The following is a 13630-nucleotide window of genomic DNA, read 5'->3' as shown; positions in this document are numbered from 1 at the left end:
GTGTCTCCCCTTGTGCCTGCTTGTGCCTTGCTTGGAGGGTTTGAGCCTTGGAGGTTAGGCAGTGGGCTAGCCTGTGTTGCTGGGTCAGGGAAGCGCCGGGCGTCCCTCCCCTAATGCTCTTTTATTGGGTTTCTGAGGAGGGGTTGGTGGGCCTGGACCCCGACCCTGTAATTCAGGTGTCCTTGTAGTAGCACCCCAACCCTCAGGGCCACGTCGGGGCTCCTGCTGAACCTTCTAAGATAAAAGATAATAATAAAAATAAAGGGGGGACCCAAATGGGGTTCCCCAGTGGGTGCTCGCGGCTGGAGGTGGGCTGCCCGCCCCCCCGCGCTCCGCCCTTTGGTTGAGCATGAGGTGAGCTGTTTGCCGGCGCACGCCTGGCAGGGCTGAGGGACGCTGCTTGGTTCAGCGGGGGGTGGTTTGCTCGCTTTTGCGCTAAGTGGCTCGGGCAGGCTGGCAGCTGCTCGCCTGTGTGCGCTCGCCCGGGAACACACGGGTCAGTTGGGCAGGGCAGGAGTGGCTAGGGCAGGCCCAGTCGGCGCCTGAGGGACGCTGCTCGGTTCAGCGGGAGGCGGGTCGCTCGCTTTTGCGCGTCTGGCAGGCCCGCAGTACGCGGCTCAGGCAGGCTGGCAGCTGCTCGCCTGTGTGCGCGCACGCCCAGCGGGCCCCGGGAACACACGGGTCAGTTGGGCAGGGCAGAAATGGCTCAAGCAGGCACAGTCCGCGCCTGATGACGTCAGACAGTCGCCACTTCTCTTTTTTCTGCAGGCTTTTTTTATTTATTTTTTTCCTCTTCCTCTCCTAAGCTAACTTCCCTCTGTCCACTGTATGCACAGAAATCACCCCTTGGGGTAGGTGTCACCAGTGGATCTCCCTGTTTGAGTCTCCCAGCCACTGGAGGCTCCGCACGAGCTGGTTCCCGCCCCGCCCCTCCAAGCCCAAAGGAGTTGGGGTGCCGCGGCGCCCTTTTAAAAAGCCTGTAATTCCTCGCACAGTGATTTCTCAAAGAAATGGGTCTAAGGCTCTGGCGCACTAAGATTTACATGGGCCATGAGACTGTGAATTCCCACCTGGGAGGCTCAACTCGCAAGCTTCCCCCCCCCCCCCCAATCCGGAGCCCCCACTCACAAGCATTGCCTGGCCGCCCTGGCAAACCAGAAGTCAATTAATAGTTATTAAGTCAGCATTTTTTGGTACATGAGTTTTCCTGTTAACCTGCCACAACTATTTTGTTTTCTAGTCTGAAGCATTAACCCACAGCTCCACACCAGGACTCCCATGTTTATTTATACATTTTTTAAAAAGATTGCAGTTTGGAATGCTTTCTTAAAAAATGTAGATTATCCAGCCTGATACTTGTACAGCGAAAGATGCAAATCAGTGGAATAGAATTGAGAACATAGAAGTATATCCATCTATGTACACTCCATGTCTTTGACAAAAGACCAAAACACATTAAATGTGGAAGAGTTAATCTCTTCAACAAATGGTGCTGGCAAAATTTAAAATCCTTTTACAAAAGAATGAAAGGAGACTACACCTCACAATATATAACAGCAAACTCAGATAAAGACTTATAACTATAAAGGTTACTAATGAAAACATTGTAACAAATTTAACGGCTCTCATGCATGGTATAAACATACTGTCAAACTTAACTGAAAACACATAAATGGCTGAAGACAAATGACTTGGACCTACTAGAAATTAAACACTTAAGTGCATCAAAAAATTAAAAAGAAAACCCACTGGGTGGGAAAATTTTTTGGCAATGACATATCAGAGAAAGAATTGCTCTCTAAAATTTACTGAACATCTCAACAAGAAAAAGACAAATGATCCAATTTAAAATTGGGCAGAGAACATGAATAGACACTTCACCAAAGAAGACATTCAGGAGGCCAACCAATTAGCCATTAGATAATTAGCCCTTGTTGTTGTTGTTAAGTCCCGTCGAGTCTGTTCTGACTTATTATTACCCTGTATAGGATTTCCAAGAAGTGTCTGGTGAGCTTGAGCCACTGTCCTTGCAGTTCAAACCAATATTGCAGTTCATTGTGTTAACCCACCTTTAGAGTGATGCAAATAGAAACAACAGAAAGAAAGCTCAACCCAGTATTAATAGCAAAGTTCAAAAAAACAAAATAAATTCTTGAGAGTTTAGAGCAACTGGGACCCTCCTAGACTGCTTGTAGGACTGTAAAATGGTGCAACCTCTGAAAAACTGTATGGTACTTCAGTTAGAAATAGAAATACCATATGACACAGCAATTCCTTTTGATATATCTCCTCAAGAAATACAAGTCGTGGCACAAATAGATACATGGCTACTCACGTTCATCGCTGCAATGTTCACAATAGCCAAAAGATTGAGAGTGCTTAAATGCCCGTTAATGATAATGCACAAACAAACCTGGGTATGTACACACTCAACGGTAAAGAATAATGATGAAGCTGCAAAACATCTCTTAAGCATGGATGAACCTAGAGGATAATATGTTGAGTAAATGTACTAGTCAATCACTAAAGGACAAATACTGTTTGAGACCACTATTATAAAATGTCAGGAACAGGTTTTCACATAAAAACAAGGTTTCTTTGGTGGTTACCAGGGGTAGGAGGGAAGGAAATATAATTGTATGGTTAGGGAATTGACACATGTTAACTTGGGTGTCATGGAAGGTGATATACAACAAGAGGGCAGTGGGCAGAAGAATGATGAAAGCACAAGGAGGGGAGCAAGAGTTAAAGGAATAACAGTAGATGCATAGACAGATACATAGGCTAAATGGGTATGGGAAGGTGTATACCTTACAACATGCAGATATATGAAAGGATATTTGTACATGGTGCTCCTTTGGTGGAGCATACAGAGGTCAAAATTATGAAAACTTCTTACACATTACCAAACACCTTGTGGGAATGAGTTACTGGGCATGGGAGCTCAGGATCATCATCTCAGGGGACACTATGGTCAGTTGGCATAACATAGTCCACAAGCACAATGTTCTGTATCTTATTATTGCGAGTAGCAACTGGGGTCTCCAAAGCTCATGAGTGGCCATCTAATGTGCAAACTATTGGTTTCTCCCTTTGGGGAGGACAGAAGAGTGATGTATTTAGTAACTACCCTAAATAGCTAACTCTATACTATCTGTCTACTACCCATCATTAGTATGCAAAATAGCCAGTTAAAAAAGAAATCCAGCTTGTTAGGTGTATTCTTTGTTACCGTTGTTGGTTTATTGTATACTTTTTTTTTCTTCTTCTTCTTGAGACTATACTCAGGAGAACATAATACCAGTTCAACAATTTATATATATAATTTAGTGACATTGATTACATTCTTCAATGTTTGGTCCCCTAAAAGCAGCCCTTCTAGGTCAAAGATGAAGTGAGAACATGGCTCACAAATCAGACAGAAGCATTTTTTAATAAGGAGCTATGAAAGCTTGTTGACAAATAGACAATGTGTATTTAAAAGCAAGGTGAATATATCCATAAAATGAAGTAGTTGTCCTTTCTAAAGTTGATTAAAATAAAGTAAGTCTACAGCAAGCGTGCAGATAATTTTTGACTCTTACTCATAATAACCAAAATACACATAAATTTTTGACAATTTAACAACAAAAAGACAATCCAGTCATAAAATAGGCAAAGGATTTGAGTAAACATTTCGCTAGAGTGGACATTCATATGGCCACCAAACGCATGAAAAGATGCGCAGCATAATTCATCATCAGAAAGATGTAAATAAAAACCACAATAAGATAACATTTCATTCATTTCATTTAACTGCTACTAGAATAGCTAGATTAAAACAAAAGCAAAGAAATTATGTTGAAAAATGTTGTTACGTCTTTTCTAAAAGTTGATTAAAATAAATTCTACCAGAGAGGATAATTTCTGACTCATCCTCATAGATAGCTTTTGAAAGAGCATAATGCTCAAGTCAGGTATTCATTACTAGTTAAGGTAAAGAATTATTTAGCTTTAAGAATTCATAGGATGTTTTTGGTTTAAGGTTTAAAGATTGTTAAGTGCCATCGAGTCAGTTCCGACTTAGAGCTACGCTATATGCTATATAGAGTTTTCCAAGGCGCTCTGTAGGAGCAGAAAGCCTCATCTTGCAATGCGGCTGGTGGACTTAAACCGAAGACCCTTTGGTTTCACAGTCCAGCGCTTATCCATCAGAGCCATCATGCCCCCCCCCCCAGCTTTTAAAATTATCTGAGGATAAATGTTTCCATGCTTATTTCATCCACCCTCCATGGCTCCAGTAAGTGAGGAGTCCTATCAACGTTTTTGGTAGTTAGCCTGGTACCATCCAGTTTCATAATTAGTGATGTTAAATATTTTACATTTGTGGAAGATTTATAGTCACTTTGGAGGTACTTGTCTCACCTTAACGAGAAAGATTTTTCACAATTATCTTTATAATTTTTATACCTTTTATTCTAAACATAGGTTGTACCTTAGTTGCAGATGTGACTATGGAAAGCAGTCCAGGCTCATCTGTATCTGTGGATCACCGTCTGGATGTTGAATTAAGGACGTCAAGTTCCAGTGGCACTGCTAGCATCTCCTCTGGCCCTAACCCCCGTCCTGGTGTGTAGACATGTTGATACCTGGTTGTTTATATTGATTGAATGTAAATTACTAGTTGAAGAAAAGAACTTTCCAGGGGAGTTTTAAGTGATACATGTAGAGGTTGGCTTCTTTGAGTGCATGTTACTTTATCATTGTGTTCAGTATTCTTATATTGACTTGTAGTTCATAACACTTTCCTAAGAATTGATTTTTAAACTTTTTTTACTTTAGGGTTTTATTTTGTTTGTTTTTATAAAATCCTGGGTGATTTTTTCTTCCAAATTCACATCTTAGTTAAGTATGCTTTCCAATACCCATAGACCTCAGCTTGAATGTCTGCTAATTTCGCTATAGTGTACAAGGGTAAGTCAAAAAGTATTACTTCAAAAATCATAGAAATATTTATTAACAACTTCAAAATGTAAAGCTGTTGCTTCTTGACATGTATCCATCTAGGTCTGTACACATCTGAAGGTGGTGTTTCTATCTCTCTAACCCATACCTGTAGATTTCAATACTCTTTTTATATATACCACATGGAAATGACAATATTGGCATACTCAAGGAACTTAAATTGTATTCCTTTTCAATGCTCTGTGAGTTTGGGGACCAAAAATCTGAAAAGCGATGACAGGGCTGTAGGTCTGCTTTTGGAATAAGGTTTCCAAATGAAGTTCTGGTTGGACCGCCCTTGCTATTCTCAAAGAATGAGAAGTTGCATTGCTATGATTGGAGGGAAACAAATTCCCGATGCTACTTGACCTGGCCTTTTTTGCATTGATACAGTTCGCAATTTCATCAAAACTACTTCCTAATAAGCCTTTGTGATCTTTCTGTTTAGAGAAAAATCTATTAAGATTTTTTTTACCAAAATAACCCCTTTGGAATCCTAAAAAGCAGTTGCCATACCCTTCTGAACTGACCTTTTTTTCTTGTTTGGCCAGGCAGATCCCTTGAAATCTATTGTCTTAGTTGTGTGTTTTTTTTCCCTTTTGAAAGCACCCTAATAAGACTAAAACCTAGTTTATTACTGAGAGAGCTTTTCTGCAGCCATCCACCGACTTCAGAGACATGTTTAAACACATTTTGTTTATAATAAACCTATGCATGTATGAACTGGAATTCTAGTAGCAATACTTGTTGGCTTACCCTTGCATATGGGTCTTTAAAAATTATGTTTTGTGTACCTAATTCACTGAAGTACAGTATTGAATCCACTGTAATTTTCTGTTTCTCCCTTGCCCAGGAGTCCAGTGTATTCCACAACGAGCAGCACTTCTAAAGTCTATGTTAAATTTCCTCAAGAAAGCCATTCAAGACCCTGCTTTCTCAGATGGCATACGTCATGGTATTTTGCTTCTAGATAGAATTTTTTGGAGGTTGTTTAACTCCTATGAACCCTTAGGCAACCCTTTGCAAATATTGGTCCTTGTAATACTTGTCTGAAGACCACCTGGTCTTTTACAAGACAGATAAGGAGAAACCCATTTTGAATAGCTTTTAGTTATTTGGTCTCATTTTCTTAGGCTTAAGGGTTATTTTCTCATTTCAAAATGATTTGCCTTATTTTTCCTTTTCTAGCATTCAGCTCTTCTTTAACTCTTCTATTCTCTTTTTTAAAAATCTGTTTTTATAAAGCTTATTCTATTGGACAGCAATAAATAATAGATGAGGGGGAAGCAAGAAGAAGCTGTTGTGTTTGGCAATGGAACATATTGTCCCATTGTCTTCTACTCAGTCTACTCCCAGATTGATGATATTCTCCTTGACTTCTCTTAGTGATGGATGGTTCTCTGCCTACCTCCCTGAAGCACATCATCAGTAATGCAGAATATTATGGCCCATCACTCTTCCTCCTAGGTAAGTGCAGGTGATATTTGCTGTGTGTTTTATGTCCTAAGAGGAGTTTTCTACTCATATTCGTCCACTGTGTGATTCCTGTCTTTCTTATCAGTGATGAAATAGAGATAGGTCAGAATTCAGTTCAAATGATTATCCATTTCTAGTATGTCATTTATTATTCTTAATAAAAGTAGTGTATTGTTAATCACTAACAATGTGAAGGGAATTCAAAAAATTTCATGTCTAAATAGAACTAAAAGATTTTCCCATGAACTTTTTTTATGCCCTTCAGAAATACTGTTGTTGTTGTTAAGTGCCGTCGAGTCGGTTCCGACCCATAGCGACCCTGTACAGGGTTTCCGAGGGTGTAAATCCTTACGGGAGTAGAAAGCCTCATCTTTCTCCCGCAGAGCGGCTGGTAGTTTCGAACCGCTGACCTTAAGGTTCGCAGCCCGATTCGTAACCACTACCAGAGAAATACTAGTATTCTATAATTGGTTTATGTACACTATTAAGTCTGATATAAGAGACAACTGTGCACATGAATCTCACCAGATAGAATACATAGAAATCAAAATGACTACATCTGCAGAAAGAGAAGATGGGAAAGCTCCATATCATCAGTCAAAACAAGGCCGGGGGGAGACTGTGGAACAGACCATCGTTACTCATATGCAAATTCAAGGTGAAGCTGAAGAAAATGAAAACAAGTCCACAAGAGACAAAATATGACCTTGAATTTATCCCACCTGAATTTAGAGATCATCTGAAAAACAGATTTGATACATTAAATACTAAATGTCAGTAGCATAGTTGCCAGCATTACAGCAAGCAATACACAAGCCACCACCGTATGACAAACTGGCATACTAGTGGTGGATAATTTCTTATGCAGCCCAAAAAGGATACATATTTAGGTTTATCACTTATCACAATAATGGACGGATTTATATACATGGTAATCCTGCTGTGGTGCTGTAGGATAAGCACAGGACCACAAGGTTGGCGGTTCAATTCGCCAGCCACTCTTCAAAAACTCTTTCTCGGGGCCACTATAAGTCGGAACCAACTGGACATCATTTAGTGTGCAGCCATTTATAATGTATGGACTGTAGTCACAGGGAATAGTAGTGTATAGATGGGGAAAAGTAACTTTTTAACATGTAACATATGCTCATAAGTCTTAAAGGTTAGTCAGTAGATTCTTTACAGAGAATAATCTCTAAGGAGGGGCATGAGGAAACTTTCAGCGTAAGTACAAGTGTTTCAGTTATTTTACATTTAGTATCTTGTTTTTTGTTTTGTAAAAGCCTGGTTGAGTATTGCCTTTAATACTTGTGAGAAGTCTCTCAGTGCCCCGTATTTCCTCATCTTTTTTTTAGCTACTGAAGTGGTGACTGTGTTTGTGTTTCAAGAACCATCACTGCTCTCCTCACTCCAGGACAATGGATTGACAGATGTCATGCTGAATGCACTGCTTATTAAAGACGTGAGTTGTTTCATCTCTTCTGTAAAGAACGTTCCATGTGTATCCTCCTTCCTAAAACATAGATATACACAAAAGAGAAGTCTATGTTTTTTATTTTCTCTGGAAAATCCTATGCTTTTTATCTTCTCTATATAGTATTGAAACTAATTAGAACCTAGTTATCAGAATCCTACTTTCAGTGTGGTGCCCTTATCCAGATTTTCCTTACATGTACACTTGAGCTCTTTTAGATGTATTTTATTTCACTTTACTTTCTCTCTAGGTTCCTGCTACCCGTGAAGTCCTTGGCTCCCTTCCAAATGTATTCAGTGCACTATGTTTGAATGCACGAGGTCTTCAGTCATTTGTGCAATGTCAGCCTTTTGAACGTCTCTTCAAAGTTCTTCTCTCTCCAGATTACCTTCCAGCCATGCGGAGGAGAAGGAGTTCTGATCCCCTTGGTAATTCACTAGAATTTATAAGGAGCTCTGGTAGCGTAGTGGTTACGAATCGATCTGTGAACCACAAGATCAGCAGTTCAAAACTACCAGCTGTTCTGTGGGATTAGGATCAGGCTTTCTGCTCCCGTAAAGATTTATAGCCTCGGAAACCCTGTTCAGGATCGCTATGGGTCAGAACCGACTCGACAGCACTTAACAACAACATTCTATAATAAATAATTGGCTTGCAATTGTCAAGGAAACCAGTTCTTCTTTGACCTCACACCTACTAGGTTTCTCTGACTAGGTGACCTTAATGGGAATTATCACCATACAGTTCTGTTGTATGTAGGAAGGAATCTTTGACTCTGAGCCTTTCTGCTCATATTTCCATGTTTCTCTTTTACATGTACTGTGGTGAGAAACAAGTATTATAGAGCAGCAGTTGATAAAGTTGGGTTTTGGTACATTTATGGGTTTAAAAAACGTGTTTTGTGCTTCCTGGACACCAGTGTAGCATTCTAGCCACTGTAGTTCTTTACCAACACAGTCAGGGAATTTATGGTTAATGCCTGTCCCACTCCTTCCCTCTTCCTGTTTCTATTCCTCCTATTCCGATCCCTACTACCATTACCACTGCCATTTTATCTTCCCCCCGTACACACTACATTTGTTGAAGCGGTCCAGATAAATCTACTCTACGACACTAATTCAACCCTTGACAGTAGACATTGCCAGGGTAAAATGCAGTACATGGTTACTTTAACATCTGTTAATTTTACTGATTGAAAATATCTATGCCCCATGACTTTGAGGATGGGCAGTGGTGGTGGTGTGTTGTGTGCCATGGAGTTGGTTCCGACTCATAGTGACCCTGTATAGGGTTCCCGAGACTGTAAATCTTCACGGGAGCAGAACCTAAGGTTAGCAGCCTGGCTGATCACTGCTATACCATGAGTTCCTTTTCCTTAGTCTTTCTAACAGCTCAATTTTTTACATAAAGGGGACACTGCATCCAACCTGGGAAGTGCTGTTGATGAGCTCATGAGACATCAGCCTACTCTCAAAACAGATGCAACCACTGCAATCATCAAGGTGAGTAAGGATAAGGCTGTTGTTGTGACCATGTGCATGAGAGAGTAGTGAAAGATAAGGTTTTAGGGAAAGGTTATTGGAGGTCATTTGGATTTTTGGAGTGTACCTCTAAAGTCAGTGTGTACTTCATTTTCTCCACATCCTTGGGTTGGTACTTAAAACATAACAAAATTTCAGTCACTTTTATTCAGTCTCAGAAAGAAGCTTATTTTCCTCTCAGAATTTAAACTTTTTATCATTGAGCATATTTTTCTCCCTTTAATATAAACATCTATCAATTGCCTTCTTACATGTTATATATATTAAGCTTACTAGGCTTAGCTTTCATTTGGAAACACATGTTACTTATTTTTCTTGATGTATTCTCCCCCCACCCCCTTACATTTACTAGCCCTGCCATTTGCCTTTAAGGATTGTTGAAACTAGTGTATGACTTTCTGCTGCTGGGTAAACTAGAATATGTATATCACACATACATATATATATATATATATATAAAGGGTTTTGATAAATGTATAACATATAGAAAAAGATTGAAGGATGTTTATTATCCCATGCATTCCTTGATGATTAATAAATAATCATATATCCTTTGACTTACAGTTACTTGAAGAAATCTGTAACCTTGGGAGAGACCCTAAATATATCTGTCAGAAACCATCAATCCAGAAGGCAGATGGTACTGCCACTGCTCCTCCCCCGAGGTCTAATCATGCTGCTGAAGAAGCCTCTAGTGAAGATGAGGAGGAAGAGGAAGTTCAGGCCATGCAAAGCTTTAATTCTACCCAGCAGAATGAAACTGAGCCTAATCAGCAGTAAGTTTTGTTTTGTTTTTTTCCTTTAACCTCTCCGTGGTTTTTATGCTTTCGTAATATTGGTTACTTTATCAAGCTAGCTTTAAAAACTGTTCATGAGTACAGCTGCTGGAGCAATTCCTCAGAAAGTTAAACATAGAATTACTATGTAAATTGTGTATTCCTAGGTATATACCCAAAAGATGTGGAAGAAGGGACTCAAATGAGAACTTGTACACCACTGTATATTGCAGCATTAATAACTAAAAATTGAAAACAAGTGTCTATCAACAGATGAATGGATAAACAAAATGTGTTGTACAGTAGACTATTATTCAGAGAAAAGAAGTTCTTATACATTCTGAGACATGGATGAATCTTGAAAACATGCTGAGTGAAATTAGTCATACTCAAAAGGACAAATATCATATGATTCCACTTGTATGAAATACATAACATAGATAAGGGCATAAATACCAGGAACTGAGAGGAGTACTGTTTTTGTTTGTTGTTGTTGTTGTTGTCATTAAGTGTCTTTCAGTCAGTTCTGACTTATAATGATCCTGTATAGGCTTTCCGAGGAGTGGCTGGTGGGTTTGAACCGCCGACCTTATGGTTAGCAGTCCAGTGCTTTCCACTTACATTTACAGATGTTTTTCTTTAGCCTAAACAGAAGTACAGAGTCTTTGTGTGGCACTGTAGGACTGTTAACTTCAAGGTTGGTGGTTCAAATCCACCAGCCACTCCTCAGAATGTCTGTATTGGCTCGCTATGAGTTGGAACGGACTTAATGGTACTTAATAACAGTGTTTGCACAACTTGGTGATTCTATCTACACCCTTAACTATTAGATTATTTCTATGAGTACATAAGTACTTTTGAAATTTAACGCCTTAAAAATTCCTTTAAAATTGCAGGAATTATTTGTCAGTGTTTTTGTTTGGCGTTCATATTATTACAGTTTGTGTCTGATCAATCAATGCTTTTATGTAACTAGTAGATATTCTAATTCCTGTGTATTTGAGATTTGTGCCACATAAGAATTAACCTTAGAAGGCAAAACACAAGAGATTAGAGACATTCATCTGTTTAATGTTCTTTAGGCATACTATTGGTGTGTAGATAATGAGGTTTTGAGAAAGACATGGAAATTTTAGGCCTGGATACGAGAGGACTTCGCTGTTCTTAAAAGACTTGGGGACATAGTTAAGAGAAGAGTAAGGTGAATAGATTTTCTCTTTTTCTGAAAGAAAACACCCTAGAAGAAAGGAAAACTTCATTTTCAAAGGAGTCATAGAGTCATGCGCCACACTTTTAACTGTCAGTGACTCCACTGGGATTAGGGTTTCTTTTCCTGGCTTAAAACGGGAATAACTCGTTTAATTTTGTATGTGTGTTAGTTTGGTTTTTTTAGAGTCAAGTTGTGTATATCTATCTACCTATAACTTCACTACCTATCATAATAAGTAAATGGACATTCTCTGAAGCCCCCTGTATTTTTCTACCTTCAATGTTTTGGGATCTCAGGTATCACTGTCCTATCCACAGTGAACACCCATCCTATCTTCCTCTTTTCTTGTCTACCAAGTTTACCACAGTGCCACCTCAAATGACTCATTATTTAAAGGAGTTCTCTCTTTTACCTTCAAAAAGGAAGTTGATCGTTTATATTCTTACACATTCACATGTTTTCGTGGTTAATCAGTCAGTAAATGTTTGTTTAGGGGTTTATTTGAATGACTAGAGCACATTAGAGAAATTTGGAAGACAGTTTCCTGACCAATTAATTGGAATATATCCATATTTGTGCCAATTCCAAAGAGAGATAACCCAACAGAATTTAGAATCATTGGAGAATATCATTAATATAACATACAAATAAATTTTGCTAAAGATATTGAAAAAACAACTGCAACAGTACATTGGCAGGGAACTACCAGAGGTTCAAGTCAGATTCGGATAAGGAACAAGGGATGTCATTGCTGGCATTAGACGGATCTTGGCTGAAAGCAGAGCATACCAGAAAGATGTTTGCCTGTGCACAATTGACTTTACAAAGGCTTTCGAATGTGTGGATCTTGAAAAACGATGAACAACATTGTGGAGAATGAGTATTCCAGAACACTTAATTGTGGTCATGAGGAGCCTGTACATAGAGCAAGAGACAGTCGTTTGAATAAACCAAGGAGACACTGAATGGTTTAGGATCAGGGAAGATGTGTGCTAGGGTAGTATTGTTTTACAATACTTACTAGATCTGTTAGCTGGGCAAATAATCCAAGAATCTGGATTGTATGAAGAATAATTTGACATTAGGATTGGAGAAAGACTCAATAACCTGCAATACACAGATGATACAACCTTGCTTGCTGAAAACCAAGAGAACGTAAAATGCTTAATGATGGTCAGCGACCACAACCTTCAGTATGGGTTGCACCTCAATGTAAAGAAAACAAAATTCTTCACCACTGGACCAATAAGTACGATCTTTATAAATGGAGAAAAGATTGAGGTTGTCAAAGACTTCATTTAGCTTGGATCCACCATCAATACTCATGGAAGCAGCAACCAAGAAATCAAGTGACGTATTTCATTAGGTAAATTTAGTGCACAAGACCTCTTTAAAGTGTTCAAGAGCAAAGCTGTCAGTTTAAGGACTAAGATGTACCTGACCCCAAGGCATGGTGCTTTCAGTAGCCTCATATGCATGTGAAAGTTGGACAGTGAATAAGGAAGACTAGAAGGATTGATGCATTTGAATTAAGGTATTGGAGAAGAATATTAGAAGTACCATTGACTGCTAGAAGAACACTTAGTTGTCAGAAGTATAGCCAAGAGAACAAACAAGATGGCAGATGGGGTTAAAAGTGCAGTAAGGAGTTCCGCCGGCAACAACAGAGAATACCCTACCAAGCATGCTCAGGATGGTCCCAGAACTCTGAACCACACATAAAGGAATATTTAGAAGGTTGGAAGGCTTACAGTTGGGGAAATTAGTGGCAGAAGCAAGAAATCCATTGCTTTCTAGCTCGGGAGGCTCAGCTGCTCCAGGAGCCGCCGTCTTGGGTGAGAACAAGTGCGGGAAGGATTGGAGCGGCCACAGATGCCTGATAGAACTGCGGATATAAAGTGTGGACATTCTTTTCTTTTGGTATCTGTTCATTGGTCCTTTGCTGTCTGAGCACCTCCATTCTAGTGACTGTAGGGGTGCCTGAGCTAGTGGACACCCCAGCCCCATCCTCGGAGGGTTCTACTACGCATGCGCAGAGATATCCTCGAAATTTAAAGAGACAGTTTCCACTTAAAACCAAACGGCCTCATTAACCAACCAAAGGGTATACAAGCCTACCCCCGGTCATCAGCACACAGCCCCTCTCCCTCTCCCTCTCCCTCTCCCTCTC

At 39.7% G+C, this 13630-nt stretch overlaps 1 protein-coding gene across 1 annotated transcript in view; it reads left to right on the top strand.

Moving 5' to 3' along the window:
* HUWE1 (HECT, UBA and WWE domain containing 1, E3 ubiquitin protein ligase) overlaps positions 1-13630 on the top strand; it is a 198439-nt gene that overhangs the window by 84786 nt on the left and 100023 nt on the right. The window contains exons 17-22 of the mRNA XM_006875251.1: positions 5837-5938; positions 6370-6450; positions 7815-7921; positions 8184-8361; positions 9344-9435; positions 10039-10250. Of these exons, the coding sequence (XP_006875313.1) occupies positions 5837-5938; positions 6370-6450; positions 7815-7921; positions 8184-8361; positions 9344-9435; positions 10039-10250 (772 nt within the window). The remainder of the gene's footprint in view (positions 1-5836; positions 5939-6369; positions 6451-7814; positions 7922-8183; positions 8362-9343; positions 9436-10038; positions 10251-13630) is intronic.

The sequence above is a fragment of the Chrysochloris asiatica genome, unplaced genomic scaffold (assembly GCF_000296735.1).
Source record: "Chrysochloris asiatica unplaced genomic scaffold, ChrAsi1.0 scaffold00315, whole genome shotgun sequence".
In the NCBI taxonomy this organism is placed as follows: Eukaryota; Metazoa; Chordata; class Mammalia; order Afrosoricida; family Chrysochloridae; genus Chrysochloris; species Chrysochloris asiatica.
This window is presented reverse-complemented; position numbering and strand designations above follow the sequence as displayed.